Consider the following 25015-nt stretch of genomic DNA (forward strand, 5'->3'; position numbering starts at 1 on the left):
AATGAACTGATGCGTCCCCGCTGTAAGTACCCTGGAACTAGGTCGCGGGAGTATACAGTGCCGCAGGAGGGAGGTGATGGAGCCACAGCACAGCATGTCCGAAGGACATAAGTAGTACTGCGGCCCTTGAAGTCTTAATAAAAGCTCTTTTCAGGGCTGCCTAGTGCAGCCCCCCTGTTAGTGACCTGAACTGCAGGCAACAACTTTAAAACTGAGCACCTGTGCACAGAGGCGGGGTTATAGAGGAGGCGGTGCGGTGCATCCTGGGAACAGTCAAAGCTTTTAGCCTTTGGTGCCTCGGAACAAGATCCAACTCTACACCCCAATGTTATTCCCTGTGGAATCCCAGTGTACCCCGCTGCAGAAAAAAATTATTTAAAGCAGAATAAGGCTTTAAGCAACCCCATAACCAAGCAGCCCAATAGGAAATTTGCTTGTCCCTACATAGGTTTGTTCAGTTAAGCTCTAAAACATAATAAAATAAAATACATTTTACAAGTGTTCTGAAATTTTAATGATTAACATTTTCGATATTTATATTTTAAAGCATGAAAAGTACATATACATTTTCATGTGCTTACATGCCTTGTTATGTAGTACAGGTTGAGTATCCCATATCCAAATTTTCCGAAATGCAGAATATTCCGAAATGTTTTGAGCGAGAGTGAGATAGTGAAACCTTTGTTTTCTGATGGCTTAATGTACACAACTTTGTTTAATACAAAATATTATTAAAAATATTGGCTAAAATTACCTTCAGGCTGTGTGTATAAGGTGTATATGAAACATAAATGCATTCTGTGCTTAGACTTAGGTCCCATCACCATGATATCTCATTATGGTATGCAATTATTCCAAAATACGGTAATATCCGATATCCAAAATACTTCTGGTCCCAAGCATTTTGGATAAGGGATACTCACCTGTATGATACACTCATAAAAATAACAGTGACATTTGCGAATTTGGTTCTTTTAGATTGCTGATTAAACCTGATCAAGATCAAAAGGAACAGTGATCAAGACTAGCGGAAAATGCTGATGATGTCCGCAATTTGACAGTGAACACGGCCATTGTTTGACTACAGTAACTGGGCTCCAGTTGCCTTTTATGTGCCGTTCACCAGCTTTCTTGTTGGTATGCTGAACTTCTTTAAACTTAACGCTCAGACTGTATGAAGCAGGGGGAGCGATGTTGTCCATGTTTCATTGTACACTTCCTTTTCATGCAAAAAAATAAGAATTTACTCACCGGTAATTCTATTTCTCGTAGTCCGTAGTGGATGCTGGGAACTCCGTAAGGACCATGGGGAATAGCGGGCTCCGAAGGAGGCTGGGCACTCTAGAAATATCTTAGACTACCTGGTGTGCACTGGCTCCTCCCACTATGACCCTCCTCCAAGCCTCAGTTAGGTACCGTGCCCGGACGAGCGTACACAATAAGGAAGGATTTTGAATCCCGGGTAAGACTCATACCAGCCACACCAATCACACCGTACAACTCGTGATATGAAACACAGTTAACAGTATGAAACAATAGAGCCTCTCAACAGATGGCTCAACAATAACCCGATTTAGTTAACAATAACTATGTCCAAGTATTGCAGATAAACCGCACTTGGGATGGGCGCCCAGCATCCACTACGGACTACGAGAAATAGAATTACCGGTGAGTAAATTCTTATTTTCTCTGACGTCCTAGTGGATGCTGGGAACTCCGTAAGGACCATGGGGATTATACCAAAGCTCCCAAACGGGCGGGAAAGTGCGGATGACTCTGCAGCACCGAATGAGAGAACTCCAGGTCCTCCTCAGCCAGGGTATCAAATTTGTAGAATTTTGCAAACGTGTTTGCCCCTGACCAAGTAGCTGCTCTGCAAAGTTGTAAAGCCGAGACCCCTCGGGCAGCCGCCCAAGATGAGCCCACCTTCCTTGTGGAATGGGCATTGACAGATTTTGGCTGTGGCAGGCCTGCCACAGTATGTGCAAGCTGAATTGTACTACAAATCCAACGAGCAATAGTCTGCTTAGAAGCAGGAGCACCCAGCTTGTTAGGTGCATATAGGATAAACAGCGAGTCAGATTTTCTGACTCTAGCCGTTCTGGAAACATATATTTTCAGTGCCCTGACAACGTCTAGCAACTTGGAGTCCTCCAAGTCCCTAGTAGCCGCAGGCACCACAATAGGCTGGTTCAGGTGAAACGCTGACACCACCTTTGGGAGAAACTGGGGACGAGTCCTCAATTCTGCCCTATCCATATGGAAAATCAAATAAGGGCTTTTACAAGACAAAGCCGCCAATTTTGATACTCGCCTGGCAGAAGCCAAGGCCAATAACATAACCACCTTCCACGTGAGATATTTCAGATCCACGGTTTTTAGTGGTTCAAACCAATGTGATTTTAAGAAACTCAACACCACGTTGAGATCCCAAGGTGCCACAGGAGGCACAAACGGGGGCTGACTATGCAGCACTCCTTTTATAAATGTCTGAACTTCAGGTACTGAAGCTAGTTCTTTTTGAAAGAAAATCGACAGAGCCGAGATCTGTACCTTAATGGAACCCAATTTAAGGCCCATAGTCACTCCTGCTTGCAGGAAATGCAGAAATCGACCTAGTTGAAATTCCTCTGTTGGGGCCCTTTCGGCCTCACACCATGCAACATATTTTCGCCATATGCGGTGATAATGAGTTGCTGTAACCTCTTTCCTGGCTTTAGTAAGCGTAGGAATGACTTCCTCCGGAATGCCATTTTCCTTCAGGATCCGGCGTTCAACCGCCATGCCGTCAAACGCAGCCGCGGTAAGTCTTGGAACAGACAGGGCCCCTGCTGCCGCAGGTCCTGTCTGAGTGGCAGAGGCCATGGGTCCTCTGATATAAATTCTTGAAGTTCTGGGTACCAAGCTCTTCTTGGCCATCCACGAGTATCGTTCTTACTCCTCGCCTTCTTATTATTCTCAGTACCTTTGGTATGAGAGGCAGAGGGGAGAACACATAAACCGACTGGTACACCCACGGTGTTACCAGAGCGTCCATAGCTATCGCCTGAAGGTCCCTTGACCCGGTGCAATATCTTTTATAGCTTTTTGTTGAGGCGGGACGCCATCATGTCCACCTGTGGCCTTTCCCAATGGTGTACAATCCTATTGGAAGACTTCTGGAGGAAGTCCCCATTCTCCCGGGTGGAGGTCGTGTCTGTTGAGAAGATCTGCTTCCCAGTTGTCCACTCCGGGAATAAACACTGCTGACAGTGCTAACACATGATTTTCCGCCTATCGGAGAATCCTTGTGGCTTCTGCCATCGCCATCCTGCTTCTTGTGCCGCCCTGTTGGTTTACATGGGCGCCTGCCGTGATGTTGTCTGATTGGATCAGTACCGGCTGGTTTTGAAGCAGAGGCCTTGCCGGCCTCAGGGCATTGTAAATGGCCCTCAGGTCCAGAATATTTATGTGTAGGGAAATAACCTGACTTGACCAAAGTCCCTGGAAATTTCTTCCCTGTGTGACTGCCTCCCAGCCTCAAAGGCTGGAATCCATGGTCACTAGAACCTAGTCCTGTATGCCGAACCTGCGGCCCTCTTGAAGATGGGCACTCTGCAGCCACCACAGTAGAGATATCCTGGTCCTTGGAGACAGGGTTATCAGCCTATGCATCGGAAGATGCGATCCGGACCACTTGTCCAACAGGTCCCTCTGAAAAGTTCTTGTATGGAACCTGCCTAATGGGATTGCTTCGTAGGAAGCTACCATTTTTCCCAGGACTCGCATGCAATGATGCACCGCTACCTATTTTGGCTTCAGGAGGTCTCTGACTAGAGATGACAACTCCTTGGCTTTCTCCTCCGGGAGAAACACTATTTCTGGTTTATGTCCAGAACCATCCCCAGGAACAGTAGACGTGTCATAGGAACCAGCTGTGACTTTGGACTGTTTAGAATCCAACCATGCTGTTGTAGCACTTTCCAAAATAGTGCTACCCCGACTACCAACTGCTCCTTGGACCTCGCCCTTATAACGAGATTGTCCAAGTACGGGATAATTACAACTCACTTTTTCCGAAGGAGTATCATCATTTCGGCCATTACCTTGATAAAACACCCTCGGTGCCATGTACAGTCCAAACGGCAGTGTCTGGACTTGGTAATGGTAATCCTGTACCACAAATCTGAGGTACTCCTGGCGAGGATGGTAAATGGGGACATGCAGGTAAGCATCCTTGATGTCCCGGGATATCCTGTAATCCCCCTCGTCCAGGCTTGCAATAACCGCCCTGAGCGATTCCATCTTGAACTTGAATTTTTTTATGTATGTGTTCAAGGATTTTAAATATAAAATGGGTCACACCGAACCATGCGGTTTCGGTACCCCAACCCGTGTGGAATAGTAACCCCGTCCTTGTTGAAGTAGGGGCACCTTGAGTATTACCTGCTGGGAATACCGCTTATTAATTGCCTCTAGCACAGCCTCCCTGCCTGAGGGAGTTGTCAGCAAGGCATATTTTAGGAAACGGCTGGGGGGAGACATCTCGAATTCCAGCTTGTACCCCTGAAATACTACTTGAAAGAAACAGGGATCCACCTGTGAGCGAGCCCACTAATTGCTGAAATTTTTGAGACGGCCCCCCACCGTACCTGGCTACACCTGTGGAGCACCCGCGTCATGGTGTGGACTCACAGGAGGCGGGGGAAGAATCTTGATTCTGGGAACAGGCTGACTGGTGCAGCTTTTTCCCTCTACCCTTGTCTCTGTACAGAAAGGAAGCGCCATTTGACCCGCTTGCTTTTCTGAAGCCGAAAGGACTGTACCTTTGTCTGTGAGGAAACCTGAGGTAAAATTATTTCTTCCCAGCAGTTGCTGTGGATACGAGGTCCCAGAGACCATCCCCAAATAATTCCTCACCCTTATAAGGCTCTCTATGCGCTTTTTAAGTCAGCATCATCTGTCCAGTGACAGGTCTCTAATACCCTCCTGACAGAATGGACATTACATTTATTTTGGATGCCAGCCGGCAAAATATCCCTCTGTGCATCCCCCATATATAAGACGACGTCTTTAATATGTTTTTATGTTTGCCAACTAGTATCCCTGTTTGACAGGGTCACCGACCACGCTGCAGCAGCACTATCTGCAGGTCTCAGTCTAGTACCTGAGTGTGTAAATACAGACTTCAGGATAGCCTCCTGTTTTTTATCAACAGGTACCTATTAAAGTGGCCGTATCCTAAGACGGCAGTGCCACCTTTTTTGACAAATGTGTGAGCGCCTTATCCACCCTAGGGGATATCTCCCAGCGTAACTTATCCACCTGGCGGGAAAGGGTACGCCATCAGTAACTTTATATAAATTACCAGTTTCTTAACGGGGGAACCCACGCTTTTCACACACTTCATTTATTCATCTGATGGGGGAACAAAACACGGTCTGTTTTTTCTCCCCAAACCTAAAACCCATTTTTAGAGGTGCTTGGGTTAAAGTCAGAAATGTATAACACATTTTTTTTTTTTTTTTATTGCCGGGATCAAGTCACGGATGTTCCTAGTGGATTGTGTATATGTCTCCACCTTGTCGACACTGGAGTCAGACTCCGTGTCGACATCTGTGTCTGCCATCTGAGAGAGCGGGCGTTTTTGAGCCCCTGATGGCCTTTGAGACGCCTGGGCAGGCGCGGGCTGCGAAGCCGGCTGTCCCACAGCTGTTACGTCATCCACCCTTTTATGTAAGGAGTTGACACTGTCGGTTAATACCTTTCACCTATCCATCCACTCTGGTGTCGGCCCCACAGGGGGCGACATCACATATATCGGCCTCTGCTCCGTCACCATATAAGCCTCCTCATTCAACATGTCGACACAGCCGTACCGACACACCGCAGACACACAGGGAATGCTCTAAACGAGGACAGGACCCACAAAAGCCCTTTGGGGGGACAGAGTGAGAGTATGCCAGCACACACCAGAGCGCTATATAATGCAGGGACTAACTGAGTTATGTCCCCTATAGCTGCTGTTTTTATATATAATGTATACTGCGCCTAAATTTAGTGCCCCCCCTCTCTTTATTAACCCTTTGTAGACTGCAGGGGAGAGCTAGGGAGCTTCCTTCCAGCGGAGCTGTGAGGGAAAATGGCGCCAGTGTGCTGAGGAGATAGGCTCCGCCCCTTTTTCGCGGCCTATTCTCCCGTTTTTTATGGAATTCTGGCAGGGGTATTTACCTCATATATAGCCCCTGGGGCTATATATTGAGGTATTTTAGCCAGCCAAGGTGTTTTTATTGCTGCCTCAGGGCGCCCCCCCCAGCGCCCTGCACCCTCAGTGACCGGAATGTGAAGTGTGTGAGAGGAGCAATGGCGCACAGCTGCAGTGCTGTGCGCTACCTTGGTGAAGACAGAGTCTTCATGCCGCCGATTTTCCGGACCATCTTCTTGCTTCTGGCTCTGTAAGGGGGACGGCGGCGCGGCTCCGGGACCGAACATCAAGGCTGGGCCTGCGGTCGATCCCTCTGGAGCTAATGGTGTCCAGTAGCCTAAGAAGCCCAATCGGGCTGCAAGCAGGCGAGTTCGCTTCTTCTCCCCTTAGTCCCTCGCTGCAGTGAGCCTGTTGCCAGCAGGTCTCACTGAAAATAAAAAAATCTAAGACTATTACTTTCTAAGAGCTCAGGAGAGCCCCTAGTGTGCATCCAACCTCGGCCGGGCACGAAATCTAACTGAGGCTTGGAGGAGGGTCATAGTGGGAGGAGCCAGTGCACACCAGGTAGTCTAAGATCTTTCTAGAGTGCCCAGCCTCCTTCGGAGCCCGCTATTCCCCATGGTCCTTACGGAGTTCCCAGCATCCACTAGGACGTCAGAGAAATGAGTGTTATGAGTAGAGAAGTGCAGCATGCGAACAGTACAGCCACTGAGGTAAGCAGAATCCAGCTAAACCCTAAACTAACTTTTAATTGTGGGCAGTAATCTATCAAGCAGGATAGAAGTGAAGGCTGGTACAGCATGCAGAGTAGAAAAACAGGATTTTAAAACCTACCGGTAAATCCTTTTCTCCTAGTCCGTAGAGGATGCTGGGGTCCATTTCATGACCATGGGGTATAGACGGTTCCACAGGAGCCATGGGCACTTTAAGACTTTTCAAGGGTGTGAACTGGCTCCTCCCTCTATGCCCCTCCTCCAGACCTCAGTTACAGTAACTGTGCCCAGGGAGACGGACATTTCGAGAAAAGGATTTACATTTATACTAACGGTGAGAATCATACCAGCTCACACCTCAACCATGCCGCACAACATTGCATTCAACATAACACACGCCAACAGGCATGAACCATTTACAGCAACATGCTGAAAACAAATGTAACACAACTTGTGTAACGAACTGAACAAAACTGCAGGTAAAGTACGCACTGGGTCGGGCGCCCAGCATCCTCTACGGACTAGGAGAAAAGGATTTACCGGTAGGTATTAAAATCCTGTTTTCTCATACGTCCTAGAGGATGCTGGGGTCCATTTCATGACCATGGGGTTTATACCAAAGCTCCAGTACGGGCGGGAGAGTGCGGATGACCCTGCAGCACTGATTGACCAAACTTGAGGTCCTCATCGGCCAAAGTGTCAAACTTATAAAATTTAGCAAAAGTGTTTGACCCTGACCAAGTAGCTGCTCGGCAAAGTTGTAATGCCGAGACCCCCCGGGCAGCCGCCCAGGACGAGCCCACCTTCCTAGTAGAATGGGCCTTCAACGACTTCGGTAACGGCAAACCAGCCGAAGAATGAGCGTGCTGAATCGTACCTCTGATCCAGCGCGCAATGGTCTGCTTGGAAGCAGGACACCCAATCTTGTTGGGAGCATATAGGACAAACAGAGCCTCTGTTTTCCGTATCCGAGTTGTTCTAGCGACATAAATCTTCAAAGCCCTAACCACATCTAGAGACTTTGACTCAGTGAACGTGTCAGAAGCCACTGGCACCACAATAGGTTGGTTTATGTGGAAAGATGAAACCACCTTCGGAAGAAGATGTTGGCGAGTTCTCATCAGCCCCATCTTCATGGAAGATCAGGTAAGGGCTCTTGTGAGACAAGGCCCCCAACTTAGACACCTGCCTTGCGGATACCAAGGCTAAAAGCATCACCACTTTCCAAGTGAGAAACTTCAACTCTATCTCCTGTAGAGGTTCAAACCAACTCAATTGAAGGAACTGCAACATCACATTAAGGTCCCATGGTGCCACTGGAGGCACAAATGGAGGCTGGATGTGCAAAACCCCTGTCACGAAGGTCTGAACTTCTGGAAGAGAAGCCAATTGTTTTTGAAAGAAAACTGATAAGGCCGAAATCTGGACCTTGATTGACCCCAATCGTAGGCCCGCCTCCACACCAGCCTGCAGAAAATGGAGAAAACGTCCCAACTCAAACTCTTCCGTAGGAGCCTTCTTGGATTCACACCAAGACACATTTTCTCCAAATACGGTGGTAATGTTTAGACGTTACTCCTTTCCTGGCCTGAATAAGCGTAGGGATGACTTCCTTAGGAATACCCTTTTGGGCTAGGATCTGACTCTCAACAGCCATGCCGTCAAACGTAGCCGCGGTAAGTCTTGATAAACACACAGCCCCTGCTGTAGTAGGTCCTCTCGAGGAGGAAGAGGCCGAGGATCTTCTATGAGCAACTCCTGAAGATCTGGATACCAAGCCCTCCTTGGCCAGTCTGGGGCAATGACGATTGCTCAAACTCTTGTTCTTCTTATTATTTTGAGAACTTTTGGAATCAGTGGAAATGGAGGGAAAACATATACCGACCGAAACACCCACTGGGTCACCAGTGCATCCACTGCTATTGCTTGAGGGTCTCTCGACCTGGAACAATATCTCTGAAGCTTCTTGTTTAGACGAGATGCCATCATGTCTACTTGAGGAACTCCCCAAAGACTTGTCACCTCTGCGAAGACTTCTTGGTGGAGACCCCACTCTCCTGAATGGAGATCGTGTCTGCTGAGGAAGTCTGCTTCCCGGCTGTCCACTCCCGGAATGAAAATTGCTGACAGAGCTCTTACATGTCTTTCTGCCCAGAGGAGAATCCTTGTCACCTCTGCCATTGCCGCTCTGCTTTTCGTTCCGCCTTGCCTGTTTATGTACGCGACTGCAGTTACACTGTCCGACTGGATCTGCACGGGATGATCTTGAAGAAGATGTACCGCTTGTAGAAGGCCGTTGTAAATGGCTCTCAATTCCAGAACGTTTATGTGAAGGCAGGCTTCCTGACTTGACCATTTTCCTTGGAAGATTTCCCCCTGTGTGACAGCTCCCCAGCCTCAGAGACTTGCATCCGTGGTTATTAGGACCCAGTCGTAAATCCCAAACCTGCGTCCCTCTAGTAGGTGAGAACTGTGTAGCCACCACAGGAGCGAAATCCTGGCTTTGGGGGACAGGATTATTTTCCGGTGCATGTGTAGGTGGGATCCGGACCACTTGTCCAACAGGTCCCACTGGAATACTCTGGCATGAAATCGGCCAAACTGTATGGCCTTGTAGGCCGCTACCATTTTCCCCAACAACCGAATGCATTGATGGATCGACACGCTTGTTGGTTTCAATATTTGTTTGACCATTTTCTGGATTTCCAGAGCCTTTCCCACTGGAAGAAATACTATTCGTACTGCTGTGTCCAGAATCATCCCTAAAAAGGACAATCTTGTCGTCGGTTCCAACTGCGACTTTGGAAAATTCATGATCCAACCGTGTTGTTGGAGTATTGACTGGCAGAGTGCGATGTTCTGCACCAACTGTTCCCTGGATCTCGCTTTTATCAGGAGATCGTCCAGATAAGGAATTATATTGACTCCTATTTGACGAAGGAGGACCATCATCTCCGCCATCACCTTGGTGAATACCCTCGGTGCCGTGGAGAGTCCGAACGGCAACGTCTGGAACTGGTAATGGCAATCCTGTACTGCGAATCTCAGATAAGCTTGGTGAGGAGGATAAATGGGAACATGCAAGTAAGCATCCTTTATGTCTACTGACACCACGAAGTCCCCCTCCTCCAGACTGGAAATTACTACCCTCAGGGATTCCATCTTGAACTTGAACCTTTTCAGGTAGAGATTCAGATTTTTCAGGTTTAAAATCGGTCTCACCGTCCGGCTTCGGAACTACAAAGAGGCTTGAATAAAAACCTTCTCCTTGCTGTGACAAGGGTACCAGGACAATGACCTGATCCTGACATAATTTTTGAATTGCCGTTGTTAATGCCTCTCTTCCTGGAAGAGAAGCTGGCAAGGTCGATTTGAAAAATCGGCATGGGGGGATGTCTTGAAACTGTAGTATGTACCCATGGGACACTATTTGTAAGACCCATGGGTCCAGGCCAGATTTGGCTGAAAAGGTTCAGAAGTGCTCCCACCCGAGCGGACTCCCGCAAGGGAGCCCCAGCGTCATGCTGTAGATTTGGCAGGAGTAGGGGTTGACTTCTGCTCCTGGGATCCTGGAGATGCTGCAGACTTCTTTCCTTTTCCCCTTCCCCTACCTGCAAAGAAGGGGGAACCTTTGGCCTTTTTGTATTTGTTGGGCCGAAAGGACTGCATATGAGAGTGATGTGTCTTTTTTGCTGGTGCAGGAGCAGAAGGCAAGAATGTCGACTTACCTGCGGTAGCCGCCGAGACTAAGCATCCAGCCCATCACCAAACAAGGCCTCCATATTTCTTTTGGAATCTGCATCAGCATTCCACTGGCGAATCCACAACCATCTCCGAGCCGATACTGCCATGGTAGCGGTTCTTGATCCCAAGAGACCAATATATTTAATGGTTTCTAGTACGTACGCAGCAGCGTCTTTGATATGACCTAACGTTAGGAGTATCTCGTCTCCATCTATTGTGTCAATGTCTAATGAGAAGTTTTCTGACCACTTTTCAATAGCACTACTCACCCACGCACAGACAATGGTAGGCCTGAGTAGTGTCCCATTGGCCACATCAATAGATCACCTCACTCACTTGCGGTCTGTCGGCTCCTTAAGTGAAGCCATTCCAGGTGCAGGGAGAAACACCTTTTCTCATTTATGACAGGGCCCTGTATAAAATGCGGGGTGACTCCCACCTTTTGGAAAAAGGTAAGCTGCCTGAATTCCTTTTGGGAATCTGAAATTTCTTTTCAGGTTAAATCAGACTCCCTCCAAGAAACTGTTCAACTCCTGAGGTGGAGGGAAAAACGAGTTTTATGGTAAGAACTTACCTTTGTTAAAACTCTTTCTGCGAGGTACACTGGGCTCCACAAGGAAAGACATAGGGGTGTAGAGTAGGATCTTGATCCGAGGCACCAACAGGCTCAAAAGCTTTGACTGTTCCCAGAATGCAAAGCGCCGCCTCCTCTATAACCCCGCCTCCCTGCACAGGAGCTCAGTTTTTAGTTAACCAGCCCAATGCAGTAGCAGGAAAAGAGACAACAACGGTTAGTAGCCACATACACCACACTCTCACGACAGGAGAAGTGTCAGCGGCTAATGCCATACCAACCCAAAGAAGCTAAGTGCGTCAGGGTGGGCTCCTTGTGGAGCCCAGTGTACCTCGCAGAAAGAGTTTTAACAAAGGTAAGTTCCATAAAACTCGTTTTCTGCTGCGGGGTACACTGGGCTCCACAAGGAAAGACATAGGGGATGTCCTAAAGCAGCTCCTTATGGGAGGGGACGCACTGTAGCGGGCACAAGAACCCGGCGTCCAAAGGAAGCATCCTGGGAAGCGGCAGTATCGAAGGCATAGAACCTTATGAACGTGTTCACAGAGGACCACGTAGCCGCCTTGCACAATTGTTCAAGGGTCGCACCACGGCGGGCCGCCCAAGAAGGTCCATCAGACCGAGTAGAATGGGCCATAATGTGAGCAGGAGCTGATAGACCAGCCCTCACATAAGCATGTGCAATCACCATTCTAATCCATCTGGCCAAATTTTGCTTGTGAGCAGGCCAGCCCCGTTTGTGAAATCCAAACAGCACAAAGAGAGAATCAGATTTCCTAATAGAAGCAGTTCTCTTCACATAGATACGGAGAGCCCGTACCACATCCAAAGACCGCTCTTTGGGAGACAGATCAGGAGAAACAAGTGCCGGAACCACAATCTCCTGGTTAAGGTGGAACGAAGAAACCACCTTAGGTAAATATCCGGGACGAGTCCTAAGAACCACCCGGTCACGGTGAAATATCAGATATGGGGAACTACAAGACAAGGCACCCAAATCCAACACTCTTCTAGCTGAAGCAATAGCCAGCAGAAACACCACCTTAAGGGAAAGCCACTTAAGATCAGCTGAACCAAGAGGTTCAAACGGAGACTCTTGTAACGCCTCCAAAACCACCGACAAGTCCCAAGGAGCCACAGGCGGGACATAGGGAGGTTGGATACGCAACACACCCTGAGTGAAGGTATGCACATCAGGTAAGGTTGCAATCTTTCTCTGAAACCACATCGACAAGGCAGAAATTTGAACCTTGAGGGAGGCCAGACGCAGGCCTAAGTCCAGGCCCTGCTAAAGAAAGGCCAACAGCTTGGCTATACTAAACTTGGAAGCGTCATAATGGTTAGATGCGCACCAAACAAAGTAAGAATGCCAGACCCTATAGTAAATCCGAGCAGAAGCCGGTTTCCAGGCCCGCAACATAGTTTGAATGACTGCCTCAGAAAACCCTTTAGCCCTCAAGACGGAAGCTTCAAGAGCCACGCCGTCAAAGACAGCCGGGCTAGGTCCAGGTAGACACAGGGGCCCTGAATGAGGAGGTCTGGGGGTTGTGGAAGTAGAATTGGACGCTCTGACGATTGGCCCTGCAGGTCTGCGAACCAGTGCCGTCTGGGCCACGCTGGAGCTATAAGAAGCAGAATTCCTCTTTCTTGCTTGAACTTCCGAATTACCCTGGGCAGGAGCGACACCGGAGGGAACACGTACGGCAGCCGAAACCTCCACGGCACCGCAAGCGCATCCATGAATGCTGCTTGAGGATCCCTTGTCTGTGATTGTGTCGAGACGCCATCAGATCTACGTCTGGAAGGCCCCACTTTTCCACTAGGAGTTGAAACACTTATGGATGGAGGCCCTACTCTCCAGCATGTACGTCCTGACGACTGAGAAAGTCAGCTTCCTAATTCAGGACTCCTGGACTGAATATTGCCGATATGGCCGGTAGATGGCGTTCCACCCAATGTAGAATCCGTGAGACTTCCTTCATTGCCAAGCGGCTTCTCTCAAAAAGCACTTTTTAGGGCTGCCCAGAGCAGCCCCACTGTTATGTGCCTGCTATCTGCGGCACCAACTACAAAACTGAGCTCTTGTGCAGGGAGGCGGGGTTATAGAGGAGGCAGCGCTATTTATTCTGGGAACAGTCAAAGCTTTTGAGCCTGTTGGTGCCTCGGATCAAGATCCTACTCTACACCCCTATGTCTTTCCTTGTGAAGCCCAGTGTACCCAGCAGCAGAAATTACATTACTTCTTTACTAAAGTAAACCCTCTCCTTGTGGTAAAAGAGGGAGCTTCGTAAATTCTAACACCTCCTTTATAGCTAAAACATGTTTTGAATGCTTTTTGCTAACTTAGTACCTATTCCCCTGGAATCACTAGTGTCGACACAGGAATCAGAGTCCGTGTCGGTATCAGTTTGTACTACTTTTGCAAATTTGTATGTGACCCAGAGAGGTCCCTGTGGATGAAAGGCAGAACTATTAAAAATCACATCTTCAACAGATTATATTCAGTTTTCTGTATGAGATTCAGTAGTGATTCACATTATTATGTAACCTTTCACCCAGTCAGGCTCTTGGTGTCATATTACACCTCTGTGTCTCTAACATGTCTCCCACAGAGGAAGAGATTCCCTGCCATAGACATGTCACACACGTGCACAACCACACCACAGACACTCCGGGACTTATAGGGGACAGACCCACAGTAAAATCTGTCAGAGGGACACAGATAGGATTTGCCAGTTCACAACCCAGTGCCAGTAACACAATGTCTGTGAACACAAAATGCCCACTGACATGCAGCGCTTTTATAATTCTAATCACACAATTATATAGCACCAAATTCACTGTGGCCCCCCCTATTTTCCACCTTGATACTTGTTCAGTAGTGTCGGAGGACCAGTGTTGTCTCTGCAGCCTGAAGAGAGAGAGAAAATGGCGCTGAGCAGTGTGCTGGCTGACTGAGGAGGAAGCTCCACTCTTCAATGCCAGTTTCCATAGGTTTCATGCTGGCCAGGGCACCCCCCCCTGCGCCCTGCAGTGCCTGTGTATGTGTGGACAACATGGCGCGCTGCGCTCCCGCAAGCCGCGCGGTACCTTTAGCCGTCACTTTCTTGATTAAAGATTTGTCTTCTAACACTCACCTGTCTTCTGACTTCTGGCTCTGTGATGGGGGTGACGGCGTGTTGTGGGAGTGAGCATCTAGGCACAGCTAGCGTTCAGTTCCCTTCAGGAGCTAATGGTGTCCTGTCAGCCAGAAGCAGAGCCATGAAACTCTTTAGGAAGTTGGTTCCTACTTCTGCCCCCTCAGTCCCACGAAGCAGGGAGACTGTTGCCAGCAGTTCTCCCTGAAAATAAAAAAACTAACAGAAGTCTTTTCAGAGAAACTCAGTAGAGCTCCTCTGGAGTGCATCCAGTCTGCCTGGGCACATTTCTAAAAATGAGGTCTGGAGGAGGGGCATAGAGGGAGGAGCCAGTTCACACCCTTGAAAAGTCTTAAAGTGCCCATGCCTCCTGCGGAACCGTCTATACCCTATGGTCATGAAATGGACCCCAGCATGCTCTAGGACGTATGAGAAATTAAGAAAATGTAAAGTAAGGGGCTATGGGGCTGATTCAGACCTGGACACTGCTGCGGCAGCGTTCGCAGGCCGAAGCCCAGTGAAGTGAGCGCACGCGCAGCAGCCGCACTGCGCATGCTAGCACAGTGAGATGCGACGGCATCTCACTTGTGCGGTCACCTCTGCCTAATTGACAGAGGCATACGCGGGGAGGGAGGGGGTGTCAGGGCGGCGTTAAAGGGCCATCGACTCGCATTTGGGGGGGCGAGTACCGGACAACGCAGGTGTGTCCAGCCGTTTGTGGAATGGGCCACGGCGGCTTCAGAGGCAACCCGAAACATGGCGGTAGCCGACTGCCTTCACAGCTAGGCTGCATAGACAGAGGGCTACTCGTAACATGCTACAGCATCACCGCCGTGCGATGCTTTCACATGTCTGTGGGGGGCTGGATCCGGCATGCGGGGCGGACTTGCCCTGTGCTGGGCTTCCCCCAGCATGTCTAAGAATTGGACCGTAGATGTGCGAAAAAACAGGTCTGAATTACCCCCTATATCTTCACCTACAAGGCAATATACATGCTACGGCCATAACATTGTAAAAATGAGTCGTTTTTATAAGGTCATGGAAAATAGTTTATAAATGCTAAACCAAATGTTCTATCCATTTGATGTTTCTTTCTATCTGTGCTTACCCATAGAGATTCCAAAGGCCCCAAACTGATCATGCGGAGCTCGCTCTCCATTTGTCTCTCGGTTGGCCATAGCAATATTGCGAAGTCTCAACCCGTCATACATTCCCTGCAGCTTATGATACTGCCGGTTTCGTTCCATCAGTTTCTCTGAGAGTTCACTGTATTTTCTCTTGTATTCCTCTAGGACTTTCTTCAAAGAGTTCACCTCCTCTTTCATGGCGACTAACTCTGAGTCCTTGCTTTGTACTTGGTGTGCATACAGTTTTTCCACCTGCTTCAGATGGCCTTCTGCTTTGCTGTAGGTGTACTCCTGGTACAAACGCTCCTGGTATACCTAGTTAGAAATGCAGCAACATTCACTTACGTTGTACCAATAATATGGATGTTCACAATTAGTGTACTTCAATACAAACAAATAAAAAGAATATTACTGCAACCAATGTTAAGATTTTCCTACACTAACAATGTAACCATACGTTCATTTATGATGCATTTAAACTGCCTGAATACAAGTTATAACTGTAGAGAGATCCAATGGGCATCGTTTTATCACTTTTTATCGTAAAGGCACAGTGACCTGAAAACTTTTTTTTTCACATTACAAGGACTTTGGATTAAAAAGTGCCCTCAAAAAATAAGAATTTACTCACCGGTAATTCTATTTCTCGTAGTCCGTAGTGGATGCTGGGAACTCCGTAAGGACCATGGGGAATAGACGGGCTCCGAAGGAGACTGGGCACTCTAAAAGAAAGATTAGGTACTATATGGTGTGCACTGGCTCCTCCCTCTATGCCCCTCCTCCCGACCTCAGTTAAGGAAACTGTGCCCGGAAGAGCTGACATTACAAGGAAAGGATTTGGAATCCAGGGTAAGACTCATACCAGCCACACCAATCACACCGTACAACTCGTGATAACTATACCCAGTTAACAGTATGAACAAAAAACTGAGCCTCATTCAAAAGATGGCTCATAACAATAACCCTTAAGTTAAGCAATAACTATACACATGTATTGCAGAGAGTCCGCACTTGGGACAGGCGCCCAGCATCCACTACGGACTACGAGAAATAGAATTACCGGTGAGTAAATTCTTATTTTCTCTGACGTCCTAGTGGATGCTGGGAACTCCGTAAGGACCATGGGGATTATACCAAAGCTCCCAAACGGGCGGGAGAGTGCGGATGACTCTGCAGCACCGAATGAGCAAACTCAAGGTCCTCCTCAGCCAGGGTATCAAACTTGTAGAATTTTGCAAATGTGTTTGAACCCGACCAAGTAGCAGCTCGGCAAAGCTGTAAAGCCGAGACCCCTCGGGCAGCCGCCCAAGAAGAGCCCACCTTCTTTGTGGAATGGGCCTTTACTGATTTAGGATGCGGCAGTCCAGCCGCAGAATGAGCCAGCTGAATCGTGCTACAGATCCAGCGAGCAATAGTCTGCTTTGAAGCAGGAGCACCCAGCTTGTTGGGTGCATGCAGGATAAACAGCGAGTTAGTTTTTCGGACTCTAGCCGTCCTGGAAACATAAATTTTCAGGGCCCGGACTACGTCCAGCAACTTGGAATCCTCCAAGTCCCGAGTAGCCGCAGGCACCACAATAGGTTGGTTCAAATGAAACGCTGATACCACCTTTGGGAGAAATTGGGGACGAGTCCTCAATTCTGCCCTATCCATATGGAAAATCAGATATGGGCTTTTACATGACAAAGCCGCCAATTCTGACACACGCCTAGCCGAGGCCAAGGCCAACAGCATGACCACCTTCCACGTGAGATACTTTAACTCCACGGTCTTAAGTGGCTCAAACCAATGTGATTTCAGGAAATCCAACACAACGTTGAGATCCCAAGGTGCCACTGGAGGCACAAAAGGGGGCTGAATATGCAGCACTCCCTTAACAAACGTCTGAACTTCAGGCAGAGAAGCCAGTCCTTTTTGAAAGAAAATAGGGCCGAAATCTGGACCTTTATGGACCCCAATTTTAGGCCCATAGTCACCCCTGACTGTAGGAAGTACAGAAATCGACCCAGCTGGAATTTCTCTGTTGGGGCCTTCCTGGCCTCACACCAAGCAACATATTTCCGCCATATGCGGTGATAATGTTTTGCTGTCACATCCTTCCTAGCTTTTATCAGCGTAGGAATCACTTCATCTGGAATGCCCTTTTCCGTTAGGATCCGGCGTTCAACCGCCATGCCGTCAAACGCAGCCGCGGTAAGTCTTGGAACAGACAGGGCCCCTGCTGTAGCAGGTCCTGTCGGAGAGGCAGAGGCCATGGGTCCTCTGAGATCATTTCTTGTAGTCCTGGGTACCAAGTTCTTCTTGGCCAATCCGGAACGATGAGTATAGTTCTTACTCCTCTCTTTCTTATTATCCTCAGTACCTTGGGTATGAGAGGAAGAGGAGGGAACACATAAACCGACTGGTGCACCCACGGTGTCACTAGGGCGTCCACAGCTATCGCCTGAGGGTCCCTTGACCTGGCGCAATATCTTTTTAGCTTTTTGTTGAGGCGGGACGCCATCATGTCCACCTGTGGCCATTCCCAACGATTTACAATCAGCGTGAAGACTTCTGGATGAAGTCCCCACTCTCCCGGGTGGAGGTCGTGCCTGCTGAGGAAGTCTGCTTCCCAGTTGTCCACTCCCGGAATGAACACTGGTGACAGTGCTAGGACGTGATTTTCCGCCCATCGAAGAATCCTTGTGGCTTCTGCCATCGCCATCCTGCTTCTTGTGCCGCCCTGGCGGTTTACATGGGCGACCGCCGTGATGTCTGATTGAATCAGCACCAGTTGGTTTTGAAGCAGGGGCTCTGCTTGACTCAGGGCGTTGTAAATGGCCCTTAGTTCCAGTATATTTATGTGTAGGGAAGTCTCCTGACTTGACCACTGTCCTTGGAAGTTCCTTCCCTGAGTGACTGCCCCCCATCCTCGGAGGCTTGCATCCGTGGTCACCAGGACCCAGTCCTGTATGCCGAATCTGCGGCCCTCGAGAAGATGAGCACTCTGCAGCCACCACAGCAGAGACACCCTGGCCCTCGGGGAGTCGCCTCGAACTCCAGCTTGTACCCCTGAGATACAACTTGTACAACCCAGAGATCCACCTGTGAGCGAACCCACTGGTTGCTGAAGTTCCGGAGACGCGCCCCCCCCCCCCCCCGCATTTGGCTCCACCTGTGGAGCCCCAGCGTCATGCGGTGGACTTAGTGGAGGCAGGGGAGGATTTTTGTTCCTGGGAACTGGCTGCCTGATGCAGCTTTTTTCCTCTGACCCGCTTGCCTTTCTGAGGCCGAAAGGACTGTACTTGATAATACGGTGCTTTCTTCGGCTGTGAGGGGACCTGAGGTAAAAAAGTCGACTTCCCAGCTGTTGCTGTGGATACGAGGTCCGAGAGACCGTCCCCAAACAATTCCTCACCCTTATAAGGCAAAACCTCCATGTGCCTTTTAGAATCAGCATCACCTGTCCACTGCCGAGTCCATAATACTCTCCTGGCAGAAATGGACATTGCATTAATTCTAGATGCCAGCCGGCAAATGTCCCTCTGTGCATCCCTCATATATAAGACGACGTCCTTTATATGCTCTATGGTTAGCAAAATAGTATCCCTGTCGAGGGTATCAATATTGTCTGACAGGGTATCAGACCATGCTGCTGCAGCACTACACATCCATGCTAAAGCAATAGCAGGTCTCAGTATAGTACCTGAGTGTGTATACACAGACTTCAGCATAGCCTCCTGCTTTCTATCTGCAGGCTCCTTTAGGGCGGCCGTATCCCGAGACGGCAGTGCCACCTTTTTTGATAAGCGTGTGAGCGCCTTGTCCACCCTAGGGGATGTTTCCCAACGTAGCCTATCCGTTGCCGGGAAAGGGTACGCCATCAGTAACCTCTTAGAAATCACTAGTTTCTTATCAGGGGAACACCACGCTTCTTCACACAATTCATTTAACTCATCAGATGGGGGAAAAGTCACTGGTTGCTTTTTCTCCCCAAACATAATACCCTTTTTGGTGGTAACCGGGTTAATGTCAGAAATGTGCAATACATTTTTCATTGCAGTAATCATGCATCGGATGGCCCTTGTGGACTGTACATTTGTCTCATCCTCATCTACACTGGAGTCGGACTCCGTGTCGACATCTGTGTCTGCCATCTGAGCTAGCGGGCGTTTATGAGCCCCTGATGGCCTCTGAGACGCCTGGGCAGGCGCGGGCTGAGATCCCTGCTGTCCCAAGGCTGCTGCGTCATCAAACCTTTTATGTAAGGAGTTGACACTGTCGGTTAATACCTTCCACATATCCATCCACTCCGGTGTCGGCCCCGTCGGGGGCGACACCACACATATCGGCTCCTGCTCCGCCTCCACGTAACCCTCCTCATCAAACATGTCGACACAGCCGTACCGACACACCGCACACACACAGGGAATGCTCTGACTGAGGACAGGACCCAACACAAAGTCCTTTGGGGAGACAGAGAGAGAGTATGCCAGCACACACCACAGCTCTATATAACACAGGGATTTACACTAAAAAGAGTGATTTTTCCCAATAGCTGCTTATTATCACAATTGCGCCTAAATTTATGTGCCCCCCCCTCTCTTTTTTACCCTTGTTGTAATGGATACTGTAGGGGAGAGCCTGGGGAGCATCCTTCCAGCGGAGCTGTGAAGAGAAAATGGCGCTGGTGTGCTGAGGAAGAAGGCCCCGCCCCCTCAGCGGCGGGCTTCTCCCGCATTTTTTATAATATTAATGGCGGGGGTTTTTGCACATATACAGTTTTATAAACTGTATTATGTGCATTTTGTGCCAAAAGGTAATCTAATTGCTGCCCAGGGCCCCCTCGCCCCCCCCCCCCCAGCGCCCTGCACCCAACAGTGACCGGAGTGTGTGGTGTGCTGTGGGAGCAATGGCGCACAACTGCAGTGCTGTGCGCTACCTTAATGAAGACAGGAGTCTTCAGCCGCCGATTTCGTCGCTTCTTCTGTCTTCTGGCTCTGCAAGGGGGACGGCGGCGCGGCTCCGGGAACGGACGATCGAGGTCGGGCCCTGTGTTCGATCCCTCTGGAGCTAATGGTGTCCAGTAGCCTTAGAAGCACAAGCTAGCTGCAAGCAGGTAGGTTTGCTTCTCTCCCCTCAGTCCCTCGTAGCAGTGAGTCTGTTGCCAGCAGATCTCACTGAAAATAAAAAACCTAACAAATACTTTCTTTCTAGCAAGCTCAGGAGAGCCCACTAGGAGCACCCAGCTCTGGCCGGGCACAGATTCTAACTGAGGTCTGGAGGAGGGGCATAGAGGGAGGAGCCAGTGCACACCAGATAGTACCTAATCTTTCTTTTAGAGTGCCCAGTCTCCTTCGGAGCCAGTCTATTCCCCATGGTCTTTACGGAGTTCCCAGCATCCACTAGGACGTCAGAGAAACATGTCTTCACGCATGCTTCTGATGACATTTAACCTTATTTGACCTGTCTGAATAGTCCAACAATGTATTCAATGCATTTTCTGCAATCACTTATAAACTGTCCCAGAGGAATAAAGTATTAGCCTAAGGGCCGAAACACACGAGGCGGCTGGCGCCGGCCGGCAAACACCCGGCCCGCTTTAAACCGCTGCCGTGATGTAAAGACACATGCAGCGCAATGTGTCCTTACACACGGCACGGTCCCGGCACGGCTGCCGGGTTGCAGCCGGCTCTCACCACTGGAAGGTCCGGCTGCCGGGCCGTCTTTGCAGCCAGTAAACTTGTGTGTGAAGGGGAGCTTTCACACACACAACGGTTTTTTCTCAAGCCGTGTCTGATGCTGCGCATGCGCACAGCATCACACAAGTCTCAAAGCCGCCCTGTGTGACAGACTCTGCCGGTTTCTCCCGCATGGCAAAAAGCCGGACAAAGTTTGTCCGGCTTTTTGCCATTCGGGAAAAACCGGAGTGTGCGTTACAGCCCTAAGGCTTAAGCAGATAAATGGTAGCTATTTACTTGATCACTCTAGTCTACAGGAATGACCTTTAAATTTCCCATACTGCCAGGAGCACAGGCCATCCTCCTGCATATTTCTAATTAAGTGGGCAAGGCAGGGATTAGACCACATACTTTTAGGGCAGGTGCAAGGTCTCTCTGCACCCTAGGCAAAGCTCAGTCTAATGCCCCCTAACCTGCAAATCCCACCACCACCACCTCTCGGAGGGGAGATGCAGGTGGCCACTAGGTGGGCTGGGGTGAATTGCATCTTTATACATATACAGAGAAAAGGGACAACTCTCAAGAACTTTTAAAGTGAAAGAGTATATTGTAAACAAAGTCACTGAAATTTGTAACTTTGTTCACAATGTACTTTCACTTCAAAACCTTGAGTGACGACCATCTTTCTGCCTATGTACTGTCTACAATCTAGCTGGCATGTTAGGAATCGTATAGGTCACTGAGGCAAATGTCATATTTTTGCTGAGCGCCGGGATACTGTACGCTCATTGGGGGTAATTCAGAGTTGATTGCAACAGCAAGTTTCTTAGCAGTTGGGCAAAACAATGTGCACTGCAGGGGGGCAGATATAACATTTGCAGAGAGAGTTAGCTTTGGGTGGGTTATATTGTTTCTGTGCAGGGTAAATACTGGCTGCTTTATTTGTACACTGCAATTTAGATTTCAGTTTGAACACACCCCACCCAAATCTAACTCTCTCTGCTAGAGATGAGCGGGTTCGGTTCTCAGAGAACCGAACCCTACCGGACGTTGCCTTCTGAGTCCGGATCCGAGCCCGGCTCAGATTTTCCCTCTTGACTCGGAAACCCGAACTCTGCAAAACGTCATCATCCCACTGTCGGATTCTCGCGGGATTTGGATTCCATATAAGGAGCCGCACGTCGCGGCCATTTTCACTCCAGTCTCGGAGAGTGAGAGGACGTGTCCTCAGTGTGTTCAGTGTCTGTGTGTTGGGGCGCGAAAGTGGGGTGGCAAGTGTTGTGCTGCTCAGTCCAGTCCAGTGTAGTCACTCAGTGTATTGTGCTGTATCAGTCCAGCCATTCACAGTGTTGGTGTTCTCTGCTGCCATATATCCAGTGTAGCTGTATAAAGTGGTGCTGTGTTGTGCAGGCCAGTGGTAGTGTTCTGTGTCATCCGTAATTCCAGTGACGCTATACGCTGCTGCTATATATCCCCTGCTGCAGTATAACAATTATAACAACCTGTTGGGCTGCATCAGACCAGTGGTAGTGTCCTGTGTCATCAGTAATTCCAGTGACTATATACGCTGCTGCTATATATATCCACTGCTGCAGTATATCAATTATAACAACCTGTTGGGCTGTATCAGACCAGTGGTAGTGTCCTGTGTCATCAGTAATTCCAGTCATTCTTGTGACGCATATTGTCTCATATAACTCCCAAACAATAATGGAGAACAAAAATTTTGAGGAGAAACTAGGGAAAGATCAAGAAGAACCACTTCCTCCTAGTGCTGAAGCTGCTGCCACTATCCATGACATAGACGATGAAATGCCGTCGTCGTCTGCCAAGGCCGATGCCCAATGTGGTAGTAGAGGGCGTGTAAAATCCAAAAAGACAAAGTTCAGTAAAAAGACCCAAAAAAAGAAATTTAAATCGTCTGAGGAGAAACGTAAACTTGCCAATATGCCATTTACGACATGGAGTGGCAAGGAACGGCTGAGGCTCTGGCCTATGTTCATGGCTAGTGGTTCAGCTTCACATGACGATGAAAGCACTCATCCTCCCGCTAGAAAAATGAAAAGAGTTAAGCTGGAAAGAGCACAGAAAAGAACTGTGCACTCTGAGATGGTATCACAAATCCCCAAGGAGAGTCCAAGTGTGTCAGCGGTTGCGATGCCTGACCTTCCCAACACTGGACGGGAAGAGGTGGCTCCTTCCACCATTGGCACGCCCCCTGCAAGTGCTGGAAGGAGCACCCACAGTCCAGTTCCTGATATTCAAATTGAAGATGTCACTGTTGTACACCAGGATGAGGATATGGATGTTGCTGGCGCTGAGGAGGAAGTTGACGATGAGGATTCTGATGGTGATGTGGTTTGTTTAAGTCAGGCACCGGGGGAGACACCTGTTGTCCTTGGGACAAAGAAGCCCATTGTGATGCCTGGGCAAACTACCAAAAAAGCCACCTATTCGGTGTGGAATTATTTCTCCACAAATCCGGACAACAGGTGTCAAGCCATCTGTTGCCTCTGTCAATCTGTAATAAGTAGGGGTAAGGATGTTAACCACCTAGGAGCATCCTCCCTTATACGTAACCTGCTGCGCATTCATCGGAAGTAGGTGTCAAGTTCAGAAACTTTGGGTAAGAGCATAAGCAGTCCACTGACACCTAAATCCCTTCTTCCTCCTGTACCCAAGCTCCTGCAAGCCACACCACCAACTCCCTCAACGTCAACTTTCTCCTCAGTCAGCAACGTCCGTAGTGCTGCAGGCCATGTCACTGTCAAGACTGAGGAGTCCTCTCCTAACCGGGATTCCTCCGTAGTATCCTTGAGCGTTACGCCTGCTGTTGCTGCCGCTGCTGTTGTTGCTGCTGGGAGTCGATCGTCATCCCAGAGGGGAAGTCGGAAGACCACTTGTACTACTTCCAGTAAGCAATTGACTGTCCAACAGTCCTTTGTGAGGAAGATGAAATATGACAGCAGTCATCCTTTTGCAAATCGGATAACTGAGGCCTTGACAGCTATGTTGGTGTTAGAGGTGCGTCCGGTATCCACCATTAGTTCAGAGTCACTTAAAGATTTGATGGAGATAGTGTGTCCCCGGTATCAAATCCCATCTAGGTTCCACTTCTCTAGGCAGGCGATACCGAGAATGTACACAGACGTCAGAAAAAGAGTCACCAGTGTCCTAAAAAATGCGGTTGTATCCAGTGTCCACTTAGCCACGGACATGTGGACAAGTGGAACAGGGCAGATTAAGGACTATATGACTGTAACAGCCCACTGGGTAGATGTATGGCCTCCCGCAGCGGCACCAGTAGCAGCATCTTGCAAACGCCAACTCGTTCCTAGGCAGGCTACGCTATGTATCACCGCTTTCCATAAGAGGCACACAGCTGACAACCTCTTACGGAAACTGAGGAACATCATCGCAGAATGGCTTACCTCAATTGGACTCTCCTGCTGGGGATTTGTGATATCGGACAACGCCACCAATATTGTGCGTGCATTACATCTGGGCAAATTCCAGCATGTCCCATGTTTTGCACATACAATTAATTTGGTGGTGCAGAATTTTTTTTAAAATGAGAGGGGTGTGCAGGAGATGCTGTCGGTGGCTTGAAAAATTTCGGGCCACTTTCGGCATTCTGCCACTGCGTGCCGAAGACTGGAGCGCCACCAAACACTCCTGAACCTGCCCCGCCATCAAATGAAGCAAGAGGTGGTAACGAGGTGGAATTCAACACTTTATATGCTTCAGAGGATGGAGGAGCAGCAAAAGGCCATTCAAGCCTATACATCCACCTACGATATAGTCAAAGGAGGGGTAATGCACCTGACTCAAGCGCAGTGGAGAATTATTTCCGTCTTGTGTAAGGTTCTCCAACCC

General features: G+C 49.0%; 1 protein-coding gene across 2 annotated transcripts in view; it reads right to left on the minus strand.

Annotated features, from left to right (window-relative positions):
• CCNB1IP1 (cyclin B1 interacting protein 1) overlaps positions 1 to 25015 on the minus strand; it is a 105748-nt gene that overhangs the window by 24892 nt on the left and 55841 nt on the right. For both annotated transcript variants that reach the window (XM_063913923.1, XM_063913932.1), the window contains exon 3: positions 15461 to 15794. In XM_063913923.1, the coding sequence (XP_063769993.1) occupies positions 15461 to 15794 (334 nt within the window). The remainder of the gene's footprint in view (positions 1 to 15460; positions 15795 to 25015) is intronic.

Source organism: Pseudophryne corroboree, chromosome 1, assembly GCF_028390025.1.
Source record: "Pseudophryne corroboree isolate aPseCor3 chromosome 1, aPseCor3.hap2, whole genome shotgun sequence".
NCBI classification, from domain to species: Eukaryota; Metazoa; Chordata; class Amphibia; order Anura; family Myobatrachidae; genus Pseudophryne; species Pseudophryne corroboree.